We start from the raw sequence: 13,864 nt of genomic DNA on the forward strand, positions 1-13,864 counted from the left end.
GTCATTCGACGTAGCGTCTCGTTCCCTTACTCAGGGAACAGGGGTTACACTCGTAACCCGAGACGTTTTCAAGCATTTTTGCATATTTGAACCCTTTCCAGCAGTGGCTGTAGGATTTTGAGATCTGTGTTTTCATACTGAGGACGACTGAGGGACTCAAACTCAACTATTAAAAAAGGTTCAAACATTCACTGATGCTCCAGAAGGAAACACGATGCATTAAGAGTCGGGGGGTGAAAACTTTTGAACAGGATGAATATGTCACAATTTTTCTTATTTTGTTTAAATATCATTGTTTTTCATTTAGTACTGCCCTTCGGAACCAACAGAAGATACTTGCCACTTCCCGGAAAAAAAATTAAGTACAATTTACCTTGATATTCTTAATGCATCGTGTTTCCTTCTGGAGCATCAGTGAATCTTTGAACCTTTTTTAATGTCATTTTTTGATATATTTACGGTAGGAAATTTACAAAATATCTTCGTGGAACTTGATCTTTACTTAATATCCTAAAGATTTTTGGCATAAAAGAAAAAAATCGATAATTTTGCTATAAATATACCCTTGTGACTTATGACTGGTTTTATGGTCCAGGGTCACAGATGTGAGCACAATATACTGCATTTTTGTGCTAACCATTTATATGACCTTTATATGATCAAAAATAAAGTAAAAACAGTAATATAATGAAATAAATTTTCATTTGTTTGCTATTTCAATATATTTTAAAATGTAACTTATTCCTGTGATCAAAGTTTAATTTTGATCAAAGCATGATTACTCCAGTCTTCAGTGTCAAATGATCCTTCAGAAATCATTCTAATAATTTTCTGCATCATGGTCAAAAACAATTGTGCTGCTTAAAGGATTAGTTCACTTTCAAATAAAATTTTCCTGATAATTTACCCACCTCCTTGTCATCCAAGATGTTCATGTCTTTCTTTTTTTTTTTCAGTCGAAAAGAAATGAAGGTTTTTGATGAAAACATTCCAGGATTATTCTCCTTATAGTGGACTTTAATGGAGCCCAAATGGTTGAAGGTCAAAATTACAGTTTCAGTGCAGCTTCAAAGGGTTTTAAACGATACCAGATGAGAAATAAGGGTCTTATCTAGTGAAACGATCAGTCATTTTCTACAAAAAAATGCAAATGTATATGCTTTATATAAACAAATAATCACCTTCCGAGTAGTTCCGCCAGAACCACACTTTTGTATTCTTTAAAAAGCTTACGCTGCATGTCCAAAATTATTACATATTGCACCTTTAATGCATCCCTGCTGGATAAAAGTATTTTTTTTTTTTAAAATAAATTCTCACTGACCCCAAGATATTGAATGGTAGTTTAAATAAGAAAAATATATAATAAACAATTATATATATTTAATATAATTAATATAAAACATAATATAATTAATAATATAAAAACCTCACTAGTCAATGACAGATCAGCTAGTCATCCATCTTAACCAGTACCTACTTTATTAACTTTAGAAACTTTGGAACCTTGGTCATTTTCACTTAAATCTGAAACCTATAGTACTTGAACTTATTTTGTGTGTGTGTGTGTGTGTGTGTGTGTGTGTGTGTGTGTGTGTGTGTGTGTGTGTGTGTGTGTGTGTGTGTGTGTGTGTGTGTGTGTGTGTGTTTGTTTGTGTGCATTCAGGCGACCATGGCAGAGAAGCTGAGTCACAGATGCCCGTACTGTGAGGCTGTATTTGCCACCAAAGTGCGTCTTCAGAAGCACAAGCAGTGGAATCACCCAGAAAGGGTCACCTTGGAGACCAAATCTGATCCCAAGCCCGAACCCAAACAGCAGAAAAACCCTGTGAAGGGAAATGCCAAAAAAAGGTTTGAAAGCTCAATACCCTTTTCCTGACCATCTAGCCACTTTTAATGGGCATAAATCATTTCTGCAGCAAATTCGAATTAGCTTTTTTTAATTTTTGACACACAGCAAAAATCGCTTAAGGACATGACTTGTTTTCCACACTACCATCATTAAGTTCCAGATGAAGTCCTCATGTGTTACTATGGTACCAGTCCTCTGTGGATTGACTTTAATAGCCTGTGTTCCCTGCGCTCCCTCTCAGGCCCATGGAGAACAGCCCTCCATCACCCATAGTTTTCAAGGTGAAGAAGACCCAGGAGGTGTCGCAGCCCTTACAGAATGGGGAATGCGCCCCCCAAAGGCCATATAGAAGACAGCAGCACAGCTCCCAGCAGCAGGGGACGTCCTTGGACACAGGGGGCAGTGAGAGTGAGGGGGGCAGTCTGCCCCCACCCTTCCCTGAGGAGGACCCTGAGAGAATGAAGCACAGTAAGATTGCTACACACTGAGATTAATTCTGTGCATGAAAGCACCTGAAACACCTGTCCATGGTCATGGTAATACATGAATATGGGAATCATTCAGTACCAATAACTACAAGTATGGCCTGCTTTGCAAACTTAAACATTTGATTTTCTGTGACTTTTGGATATGAATTCTGCTCATCAACTCTTTTAAACTTTACAGGTAAGTAATGAACTAGTGAACTGACAAGTCGTTAACATTGTTTTGTGATGTTTGTGATGACTTGTTCTTTATGTTAAAAAAGAAAAACATACAAAAACATAAAAAACATATTGTATGTGTAACATTATATAATAAAAAATAAATGAAAAAATTATACATTTAAAATTATAAATGTATATTTAAATTCAATGTTACATATATTTTTTATTTATTTACTAGTGAAAATGTGGGCGAAAACGTTGCATTCTGTAAGTTCTTTACAAAAATAAAACACTTTATACTGGGATTGAGTAGAAATGTATAATAAATATATTTTTTTAATAATTTAAAAATGATATTAAATAATAATGTAAATATAAAATTATTAATTTTTATGAAATTAAAAATAATTATCTGTGTTGTTGCCAGTGAAAATGTGGGAAAAAATTACATTCTTTAAATTCTTTACAAAAAAAAGAAACACTTTATATTGTGTAGAAATATATAATCAATAATGTTTCTAAAATAATTTTAAAATATATTTTAAATTCATGTAAAAAAACAATGCATTAAAAATTATGTAAAATATAAAATAATGTAAATATAAATTGTGTAAATATAAAATTAAAAATTTAAATTCATTTTTTTATTTCTATTTTTTGTGTGTTGTTGGCAGTTAAAATGTTTGCATTTGTTGCAGCAAAGTAATTTTAATTTTCCATGCTAATGCAGTTTCACTCTGAGCAATACAACTTGCCTTGTGGATGATTCTGCAAACAAAGGTTATGTTAGTAATACATAACCAGAAGTTCCATCATCTAGAAAAGTAGTCCCACTCAAAAGGATGAAGCTCCCAGTAGTTTCTGTACTACAATTTCCAGGGATTTGATCTCTGTATTTCTATAACAGTTCTCTTGAACACGTCCCAGAATGCCCTCATTGACATCTGTAGTAAAAAATGGTGTCCTGGCCCTTTAAACAGCAGTGTGTAAGTGCTCTGTGTTAGATCCGAGGACTGAGGGCCGCTGGTCATTAAGTCTCTCTGGTACCTGGTGGCGGCTGCTGTCTCTGTCTCTGCCTGGCACAGACGCAGTGTGTCGAGATGTCGACGTGGCTCATGCTGTGAGTCCGCTATTTATGGCCTTTTGTTTGGGTACACGATCCTTTCGTTTGTTGTTCTATGCCAGAGCCAGAGGCGAGGACAGTGTGTGTGCATCTGTGTGTGTGTAGATGTCTGAAATGTCAAGAAAAAAGCACTAGAGCAGCTGAGTTTGTGTGACATAAGTTGACGATCAAAGGCTATGCTAACATATAGATATGGATATCCGATCTCTGCTCCCATGACATGTCAGTTTCTCCACTGGAGGAACTGCAGCATGTGAAACAACAGCAGGTGCTGTTTCGCATTTGGTGTGCTGAAGTTTGAGCATCATTAATGAGACTGTAACTCATGAGTGCACTGCATTTTGTCATAGAGCAACCATGAATGTAGCTCTTATTGAGATGTTTGACCTCTTGTTGTTGTTCTTCTCCATTTGAGCCAGGGAGGAAGCAGAAAACTCCAAAGAAGTTCACCGGGGAGCAGCCGTCTATTTCAGGAACATTTGGTTTGAAAGGTAATACAAACACAGGCACACTCATACACACATTTTTTTTATAATGGTAGGGACCTCCAATGAATTCTGTTGTTCTTAAAGCTAATTGTTATTACTATAGACTAACTTTAACCTATTACTTTTTGGAATTTTATATGTGAAAAGTTTTTTTTTTCCCCTTTATGAAACTCCATGTTAGCTATGAAAAACCTGACACACACACATACGCACTCTTCCTATCCTCACACCTGGTCCTCTAACCAGTAAATTACTTTTATTAAGGCCCAATATTTGCCCTCTGGATTTGATTTTGAGAGGGATTTATGAGGGCATATTTTTGTAGTCATAAAAATATAAAACCAAATCAGTCAGTTAACAAATATGGCAGTTAAAACCAAACAAATCAATCAAAATAAAAAAGAAAAACAGCTGTAAATATTTTATAACAGTATCGCTAAACACATGTGAGTAACTGTGTTAATTCTAATGCCTGATCTGTGACCAGTGATTTCTGATATTAAAGGGATAGTTCACCCAAAAATGAAAATTTGATGTTTATCTGTTTACCCCCAGCGCATCCAAGATGTAGGTGACTTTTTTTCTTCAGTAGAACACAAATGATGATTTTTAACTCCAACCGTTGCAGTCTGTCAGTCATATAATGGGAGTGAATGGGAACTTGATCAATAAGAGTCAAAAAAACATGCACAGACAAATCCAAATTAAACCCTGAGACATAAAATGATCGGTTTGTGTGAGAAACCGACCAGTATTTATATAATTTTTACCTCTAAAACACCACTATGTCCAACTGCGTTCAGCACTTGGTTAGTGAGGTCTGATCGCGCTCTGACAGCGGCAGTGATTTCTCGCTCTCATTGAAGTATAAGCGTGAGAGATCACTGCCGTTGTCAGAGCTCAATCAGACCTCACTAACCGAGTGCTAAACGCAGTTAGACATAGTGGTGTTTTAGAGGTAAAAAATAAATACTGTTCAGTTTCTCACACAAACCGATCATTTCGTGTCTTAGGACATCAATGTGTCGTCACAAGCCGCAGGGTTTCATTTGGATTTGTCTATGCATGTTTTTTTGACTGTTATTGATCGAGTTCCCATTCACTCCCATTATATGACTGACAGACGGCAACAGTTGGGGTTAAAAATCATCATTTATGTTCTACTGAAGAAACAAAGTCACTTACATCTTGGATGTCCTTTGGATAAGCAGATAGTTGTCTTGAACCGAGTCCGAGCGTGATTGTCCCCCACTCCCCCGCTGGCCTGCACTCACACTGCAATTAACTTTCCTGGCCGAAGCACGCTTACGTCATATACGATGCAACATTTTGAATGGAAGAAAACATGAAAAAATGCACTTTCCCTAAGATACTGCCTAATATATAGGCTATTTATAACTTATGCTGCACAGCGATTTTCAATAGCACGTATCAGAGGATTATTACAAAGGCAGCTGACGTTAATGGAGGAATTTGCAGCTTTACTCGGAAACTACAATTCCTGTTCATCAGTAAGGTAAGAATCAGACCCGTTATAAAATCAAATACACTCGAATCAATTACGTGAATTGATAAGTGTACTATCAAAGCAGTAATAAAGATGTTTGCCGTCATAATGATGACAGTACCGCACACAAAAGTAGTAACTGTTCCGTGCTCTGGCACGGTTAGCGCTCACACTGCATGCGAACTGCGCTCCAGCCTAATTGAATCATGCTCTGGCCCACCTCTTCCAAGCGGGCCAGTCTAAACGAACCACGCCCGGGCACGGAACAATCACACTTGTCAAACGAACTGGACTTTGGGGGTCAAACGCGCTCGGGCACGGTTCAAAGGGGGGAATCTGAATCAGCTCGTTTGAAGAGACTGCTTTTGATTTATGTGAATTATAAAAAATGAGTGAGTGGATTTTTACCATTTTAGGCTGGCTGTTCTCACACACTGCGAACACACCTTATAAAAGTGAACTTTACATAATAGGTTCCCTTTAAAGTTTTTATTAATCTTTCTTGACTTTAGTTAATAAAAATACAACTGTTCATTGTTCATGTTTACTAATGTAGTTAACTAATGTTAATAAATGGAACTTTATTATAAAGTGTTACCAGAATAACAAATATAACATGTTAAATAAAAAATAGCAGAATCTTTTTACAATTTTAGTATTGCATTTTTGTCATTATTATTGCATTTTTGTCACTAGATTGCCATGACCCTTCCTTTTCATGACTGCTTCATGGTGGTGTTTGTTGTCAAAAGTTTGTTATATCTGAAGTAAATCTGTTAGACTTTGACTTTTTTAGAATTTAGTCCAGGCCTCCATTCAAATACTCCTTGATATTTCAGTGGTATTTTTGCTCCTGTATGTTTATAATTAGCAAGCTTATACTCTTAGATAGTAATTACCCCTGTTGGTGCTAATAGGGGGTCTATAAGGTCTGTTCTAGAGGTGTTTCATTTCCTGTTGAAGTTATTATGGTACATGTTCAAGAAACTTTGCACCACAAGACAGATTACAACATAACAAAGCTCTTTAACCACCAGGAGAGTCTGAGAATTTCATTTCCTCATTTGTTCTTTGTTTGTTCTTTTTAGTGGTATTTTTTGTGCCCTGTGAGGTCTCTGCTTTCCTTGAATGAAATTTTTTATGTGTTGTACAGGAATGAATAAGGTGGAGGAGAAGTTAAAAGCAGGTCGGATGAAGAGGGCGGAAGGCACTTTGTTCACAGAGGAGTCACAGAGGAAGCAGTCGGTTCAAGCTCACACCAGAAAAGAACCTGCTGCCATCAGTTCAGGTAAGTCTTTCTGCATGGCCCAGTACATTTGTATTGCTAAATCAGTGCAAAATAGCTCAAATAAAGCAAAATTACAGTAGAACAAACCGAGTAAATAAGTACTATTATAATTAATTATAAAACAATAAAATATGAATTGAATAAATGTGAAATAAAGTAATAAGAAATAGAATACTATAAAAATGTACAATAACATTCAAAAATCTGTTTTTTTTTTTGTTTTGTTTTTCACGTCACCATACTTTTGTTTAGCAAATTGATCAAAAGTGCTGCTCCTTTGAACTTTCTATTCATCAAAGAATCCTAAAAAAATCTATATCGTAAAATCACTGTATTATCACTAGACTTGTGCCGATATTCGGTAATACGATATATCGCGATAATGAATATGCATGATATATATTTCAAAATACCGTAAATAATAATTTGTTACCAATTATTACAATTTTTATAATGCATTTAAGAATACTTTCCCCATCAACCATATAAAATGCACAACACCGCTGTATTCTGCATTAAAAAAAACACGCGCTCAGATGTAAACAATCCCAACGTGCACGGGAAGCACATGGCGGAACGAGTGGAGGAGATGCGCTGAATGAAAGTGCGTGTTCACTCTCTGACAGCAGAGGGCGCTGATGGAACAGCAGAGTGCAACGGTTACCCCGGACACCCCATAAACAAAGCAAATGCGCTGGTGAAGTTTTTAAAATGCCTCAAACATATATTTTAATCTGTACTAACACATGCCCTAATGATTAGAAATGTTCTGATTATTTGTTATTATTCAGTAAAACTTTGAGACATACGGCTTCATTAGTTAACATGTTAATTCATTAAACTGACAATGAAAAATACTTATAAAGCATTATTTATTCTTAGTTAATGTTAATTTCTTAGTTACTGTTTAATATCATTACTAAAATCAAAAGAACTTATTTAATGGGCCTGAAATTATCAGTTGTATTTCTTAACTAACATTAACAAAAAATAACACTTTCTGTAACAAATGTAGCTATTGCTCAATCTTAGTCAATGCATTAAATATTGAGACCTTATTGTAAAGTATAACCTGTTGTTCTTTATAGCCTAATTCTTTTGCATTTTAATCTGTTTGAAAATTTCACTTTATATATTTTTTGTGTATTTATTATTGTATTTAAACATTTAGAGGTTTTTTTTGTTATTAAAAAATAGAGTTTTTAAACCTGTTATACTATAACAACACTTTTTTTGCAACTTATTTCAATACCGTGATAATAACGTATACCGTGATAAAATCTTTAGCAATTAATCGCAACATGAAAAATTGATACCGTCACATGCCTAATTATCACACAGCTCTATATATAAAGTTGGATGTATATTATATCCAACTTTATCCGCATGCACACATTACACTCATGTAAAGTTATATACAATATAGCAATTTGTTTTTATTGCATCGCAAAATATAACTATATATGGAAGCTTGTTTCCACCATGGAATAAAACAATTTAAAGGATAATTGTGACTTTTTATCACTCAATTCTGACTTCTTTTCTCGGAATTGTGAGATATAAACTCTCAATTGTAAGTTATAAAGTCCAATTCTGAAGGGAAAAAAGACTTTTTTTTTCTCAGAATTGCGAGTTCATATCTCACAATTCAACTTTATAGCTCGCAATTCTGAGAAAATAGTCAGAATTGTAATATAAAAAGTCTCAATTATCTTTTTTATTTTTTTATTCAGTGGCAGAAACAAGTTTTCATATCTATATTATCACCCAGCTTAAATCTGCTAAATGCATCTGTAAGGAATGGAGATATTATGATATTATAAACACAAACATTCAGATTTTTTATAAAGTTGCGTATTGTGTATTGTGAAAAGAGCTATACAACAAATTTGACTTGACTTGACAGAAATAAATTACATTTTAAAATATATTGAAATAGGAAACAGTTATTTAATAAAATTTTACAATATTACTGTTTTTACTCTATTTTTGATCTTATAAATGCAGTCTTGGTATACATAAAAGACTTTCAAAAACAAACCAAAAAATACAAAATACTATAACTTACATTACTGTAATATTATTTAAATGTGTTTTATGTTAATGTCTCTGTCTCAGTGCCCCCTGCTGAAGCCCAATGGCAGAACACCATCTCTGAGAGAGGGGAAGTGGTCTGTCCCACCTGCTCTGTTGTCACTCGCAAGACCGTCCCCGGCCTTAAGAAGCACATGGAGATCTGTCAAAAGGTCAGGACTCACTCTGGATAGCTGCACAACACAAGTGCAGGCTTAGACATATTATTTCACACATTAATCTCAACATTCCCAATGAAACAATGTGTTTAACCCTTAAACGCATACCTCGGGTCTTTAGCGACCCGGTACATCATTTACTACCCTCTCTCCTCATTCATTTTTTAAAGTTAGACATCAACCTTCTTAGTATTCCTCAATCTATTAATTATAAACAGTATAACAAGAAAACAAAATTATAAAAGAATGTCTGTTTTCGATTTTTTTTTTTTGTGTGTGTATAGGGTCACTAGGGAGCCGAGGTATGTAATAGTGTAAATTAGTTAATTTTTTTCTGTGCAACAATAATTGAATCTTTGATGACTCAGTAAGAGCAATTCACCTTTATTCCTCAAGGTGGTAATGTCTTATACACAATGATGAGGTGATGTTTCACTCATAATTACCAAAGGCATAAAACAACAGAATACACAAGTATCATCAGCAAAACTTGAAATGGCTCAGATAGTTTTGAGAATATGGCTGAGATTGCGAATATTAGTCAGATGCTGAATGTACTGGGGAAATGAGCTCTGATGAGGACAGTGATGATGATAAAAAAGCATCTGCTTAAGTTGAACTCTTCCAAGTTAACGAAATATACTTTATTTTATTTTTTGTGTTGTTAAAAAATGTTGTAATTGTAAAATATCAAGAGAGTTTTATACTATTGCAGCAGTTAGAGAGCATCCGTGTTAGATATAGATCAGGGTAACTAAAGATCCCAATATGTAATAATGAATGGTGAAATATTCATAAATTTAAGGGTTAAAGGTGGAGTTTGTGGTGGTTTGAGCATCCCAAGCATGTCCAAGATCTGTTGGACAAAAATCAAACAGGAAGTGTGTGATGAAAAATGACTCACTTTACCTTTAAATCAAACCCATTGATCTCCATGTGAGAAACATGTTATCCTTCCTTAAAGAGTTAGTTCACCTAAAAATGAAAATTCAGTCATTAATCACTCACCCTCGTGTCGTTCCAAACCTGTAAGACTTTTGGTTATCGTCTGAACACAAATTAAGAGATTTTTAATGAAATCTGAAAGCTTTTTGTCCCTCCATTGACAGCTACGCTACTGACACTTTGACGCTAAATTAAATATGTTCATCATATAAAGCGATCAAATCTCTTCAGAAAATTTAGACTAAACTGCTCAATTTATATGGAATAGTTTTACGATCTCTTTATGAACTTTTTGAAGCATCAAACTGGTAGTTATGTAACTGTCTATGGAGGGACAGAATGCTCTCAGATTTCATTAAAAAATATCTACATTTGTGTTCCGACGATGAATGAAGGTCTTACGGGTTTGGAAGGACATGAGGGTGAATAATTAATGACAATTAATTTTTGGATGAACTAACCTTTTAAGATATTGACGCCAATTCACTCTATTCAGCAACCATGAAATCTAATGTACTACACGAAAATAGAAAATATCTAGTCAGACGCCACCGACAGACTGCTGTCATTGACGTTTGCATTGACCTCATGAGGAATCCACACCGATACTTCAGCCACCTGAAGGTCTGTTTCCTCAGGTATTAGTAACCCAAACTGCCCTTGTGGACTTCAATGGATTGTGTTGTATGTACAACCCCACTTCTCTGATTGAGACAACATCTGTCTCAGATTTCTAAACACATCAAACATAATGTAGCAGATGTGCACAAGCTCTTCCATATGAAGAAAGACAAAGCCTTATTCATGAAAAACGAGCAGAAAGATTTTCTGAATGTAAATTGTATGTAAAAACATTTGTACGTAAATTGTGACTTTAATTCATCTAGACGGTTTATGTATAAACAAATTTATGAGAGATTTACACAGAAATTTGTTCTGCTTGCGTTTTGTGAATGAGGCCGAAAGAACGAAAGAGACAGAATCAAACCTTTAATGTATTACTCTCCCTCAGTTGTTTATACAACCAAACCACAGAGGAAGCGGAGAGGAGAATGTTTCAGGCATGCAATTAGACACCTCTCTCGGGACCTCGTCGCACATGGGGCCAGAGGGAGTCATTAGGGGCATTTTATTGATTGAGCGTCTGTGAGAGCAATGCAGTGAGTGGCTCTACCCAGCGTGCATCTGGAGGAGAGTCTTATGGTGCCAGCCCGGTGTATAGCACAACTCTATAAAAATGATGACATGTCTATTAAAGGTTGAATCGATCGGCTGTGTTATTGCGGGGTCACAAGTAATTGTAGTTTGTCTGGCCTCTTCCTCAGCCCTGTGTGAAATCAATGATGGCTGTGATGGGCATTAAGGGAGAGGGCATTTTATGGAAAAGAAAAGGTATTAAATGATAATCATTGATCTGATTCTCATTTGTATTTTTGTGTATGTCCATGCAGAAATTAAATACTTTTAATCAGCAAGGATGTATTAAATTGACCAAAAGTACCAGTAAAGACTTTTATAATGTTACAAAAGATTTTATGTTGCTGTTTTCAACATTCAACATATTCAGCAGATCAACATATTCGAATGATTTCTGAAGGATCATGTGACTGAAGACTGGAAGCTTTACCATCACAGAGATAAATTACATTTTTAAAAATATACAAAAAGTAAACAGTTATTTTAAGTTATTGTAGTAATATTTCACAATATTACTCTTTTTACTGTATTTTTGATCAAACAAATGCAGCAGTGGTAAGCAGAAGAGACTTCTTTCAACATCACTTTAAAAACTCCAGACATTGAACTGTAGTGTAAACATTTGCCGATTCGCAACAAGCAAATTGTCGACATAATGTTCACACGCCATCAGTTCAGTGTTCATTTTGACAGCAAATTTTGATTTAGTTTTAGAACGCCATTCAACCATGAACTGTGCTCTCCACGACAATGAGGAAGTTTCAGCAAAGGATAAATTGATTTCTAGCCCTTGCATTAGCTTTACTACTAGATATATTTATGGAGATGAGATATAAAAAACACCCTGTACAGCTATGATCAGCTGTTCAGCTGAGCTTTCAATGTTTTGTTATGGAAAGGCTGAAGCTGATTGGTTGGTTCTTGTCACATGACCTGCAGTGCTCTTGCAGCATTCTGAAAAGTTGAGAATTTTTCATCTCGATGCGCCTGGAAAATGCACCACATGCACATCGCGACCGTCACTTCCATTATGAGCGAGCCTGCCGCATGCCTACATTTGAAATTGAGCACGCAAAAGACACGATATGTGAACGGCCCCTTTTAGTTTTAGTCATATTTTAGTCATCTGAATTGTTTTATTTTTAGTCTAGTTTTAGTTGACTAATAAATATCATACGATTTTATTTGGCTAAATTTACAGTAGATTTAGTCGAATAAAATATAATGGGTTTAGTTAAACTGTAATGCATCAATTAAGTATTATTAAGTATAAACTCATTATTAGGGCTGGACGATATGACCTAAAATCAAAATCTCCTCCATTATGATTAATTATTTTTTATTGTTTTTTTGTTTGTTTTTTGCCCTTATAGTTTACTGACGAGGTTTGTACTGTAAATATGCTTGACTATTGAAGGTAGGATATTTTTACCTAATGAAAGATTGTTCCTACATAACAGCTCACTTTCAGCAGTTATTTAATCTATGGTTCGTAACGTTTCTTACAGATTGCTGCTCATTGCAAACAAAATCCCTTTAAGACAAGTCATTTCACTCGGCGGCCATCTTTGAAACGTCTCTCGGGCATCCTGGGCATCATGCAGCTCCTATCTCTTTGAATGGGGAAATATCAGATTCTCCAAAACTGTTCGTCAACCTTACGATTAAATTTGATATTTGAAATCACCAATGAAATCTAAAAACAACCGACTCATAAATTTAGTTTCTAAACTATTTTTTCAGGCTGGATCAAGCTAATGCGCATGCGCAGACCTAAATGTGCGTCTCTGCGGCATCTGACTGTTTCTATAGAAACCGGTGATTCTAACGGCCGCTGAAGTGACGCAATGACTTTACTAGTCGGCGATTGGCTCTTGGCTTTAGAAGGCGGGACTTATTCCACCATATTGCGCGTTACACTTTCTCCCATTCAAAACAATACGAGTGACACGTCTTGTGTTATTCTATAGTCTTTGTTACAAATCAGATACAGACAAATTAGCACAGTGCCAGTATGTTTATTTGAATGCATTAATGAAAGAGCGATTGCATGTGTGAATTAGTCATACCATCTCTCTAATAATTGTGAAGCTGTGGGTTGTAAGTAGTTACTTCAAAATTAGAAAAATATAAAAGCTAGTTCAGTTCAATTTCAGTCTGTCACGTTCAACGTCACGTCATGACAGATGAATTGGGATCTCATTAGAGAGGCCAGTCTACTTCGAGTGTAACTACATTGAGCCAGTGCACATTGGCATGCGATATTTGCAGCAGGTGCATTGCATACTTCAGCTTTTCTCTTCGGAGCCAAGCGGTTGTATTGTTCTGCTTCAAGTCTATGAACAAAGTGTTCTAATTCGAGTTGTTCTTCAGGGAAGAAGCCTCTCTTTTTCTCTTTGTTGGAGTTGGTGTCACGGCACTGTAGCGCGGTCGAGCCTCTCATTTGTTTTCATTTTCTTTTTGCCTTTCGTTGAGCAAGAATTCAAAGGCTGTTCTCACAGCTGGTTACAGTGCGCTGTTGTTGAGCGCTGAAAAGTTGTTGTCACAGCTGGTAAGAGGGCACCT

General features: G+C 35.6%; 1 protein-coding gene across 3 annotated transcripts in view; it reads left to right on the top strand.

The window, feature by feature from the left end:
• The window catches only part of znf512b (zinc finger protein 512B), a 91,254-nt gene that overhangs the window by 53,220 nt on the left and 24,170 nt on the right, over positions 1-13,864 (top strand). For all 3 annotated transcript variants that reach the window (XM_067370414.1, XM_067370413.1, XM_067370412.1), the window contains 5 exons: positions 1,667-1,851; positions 2,094-2,320; positions 4,042-4,113; positions 6,771-6,905; positions 9,024-9,151. In XM_067370414.1, the coding sequence (XP_067226515.1) occupies positions 1,667-1,851; positions 2,094-2,320; positions 4,042-4,113; positions 6,771-6,905; positions 9,024-9,151 (747 nt within the window). The remainder of the gene's footprint in view (positions 1-1,666; positions 1,852-2,093; positions 2,321-4,041; positions 4,114-6,770; positions 6,906-9,023; positions 9,152-13,864) is intronic.

This window comes from Chanodichthys erythropterus, chromosome 20, assembly GCF_024489055.1.
Source record: "Chanodichthys erythropterus isolate Z2021 chromosome 20, ASM2448905v1, whole genome shotgun sequence".
In the NCBI taxonomy this organism is placed as follows: Eukaryota; Metazoa; Chordata; class Actinopteri; order Cypriniformes; family Xenocyprididae; genus Chanodichthys; species Chanodichthys erythropterus.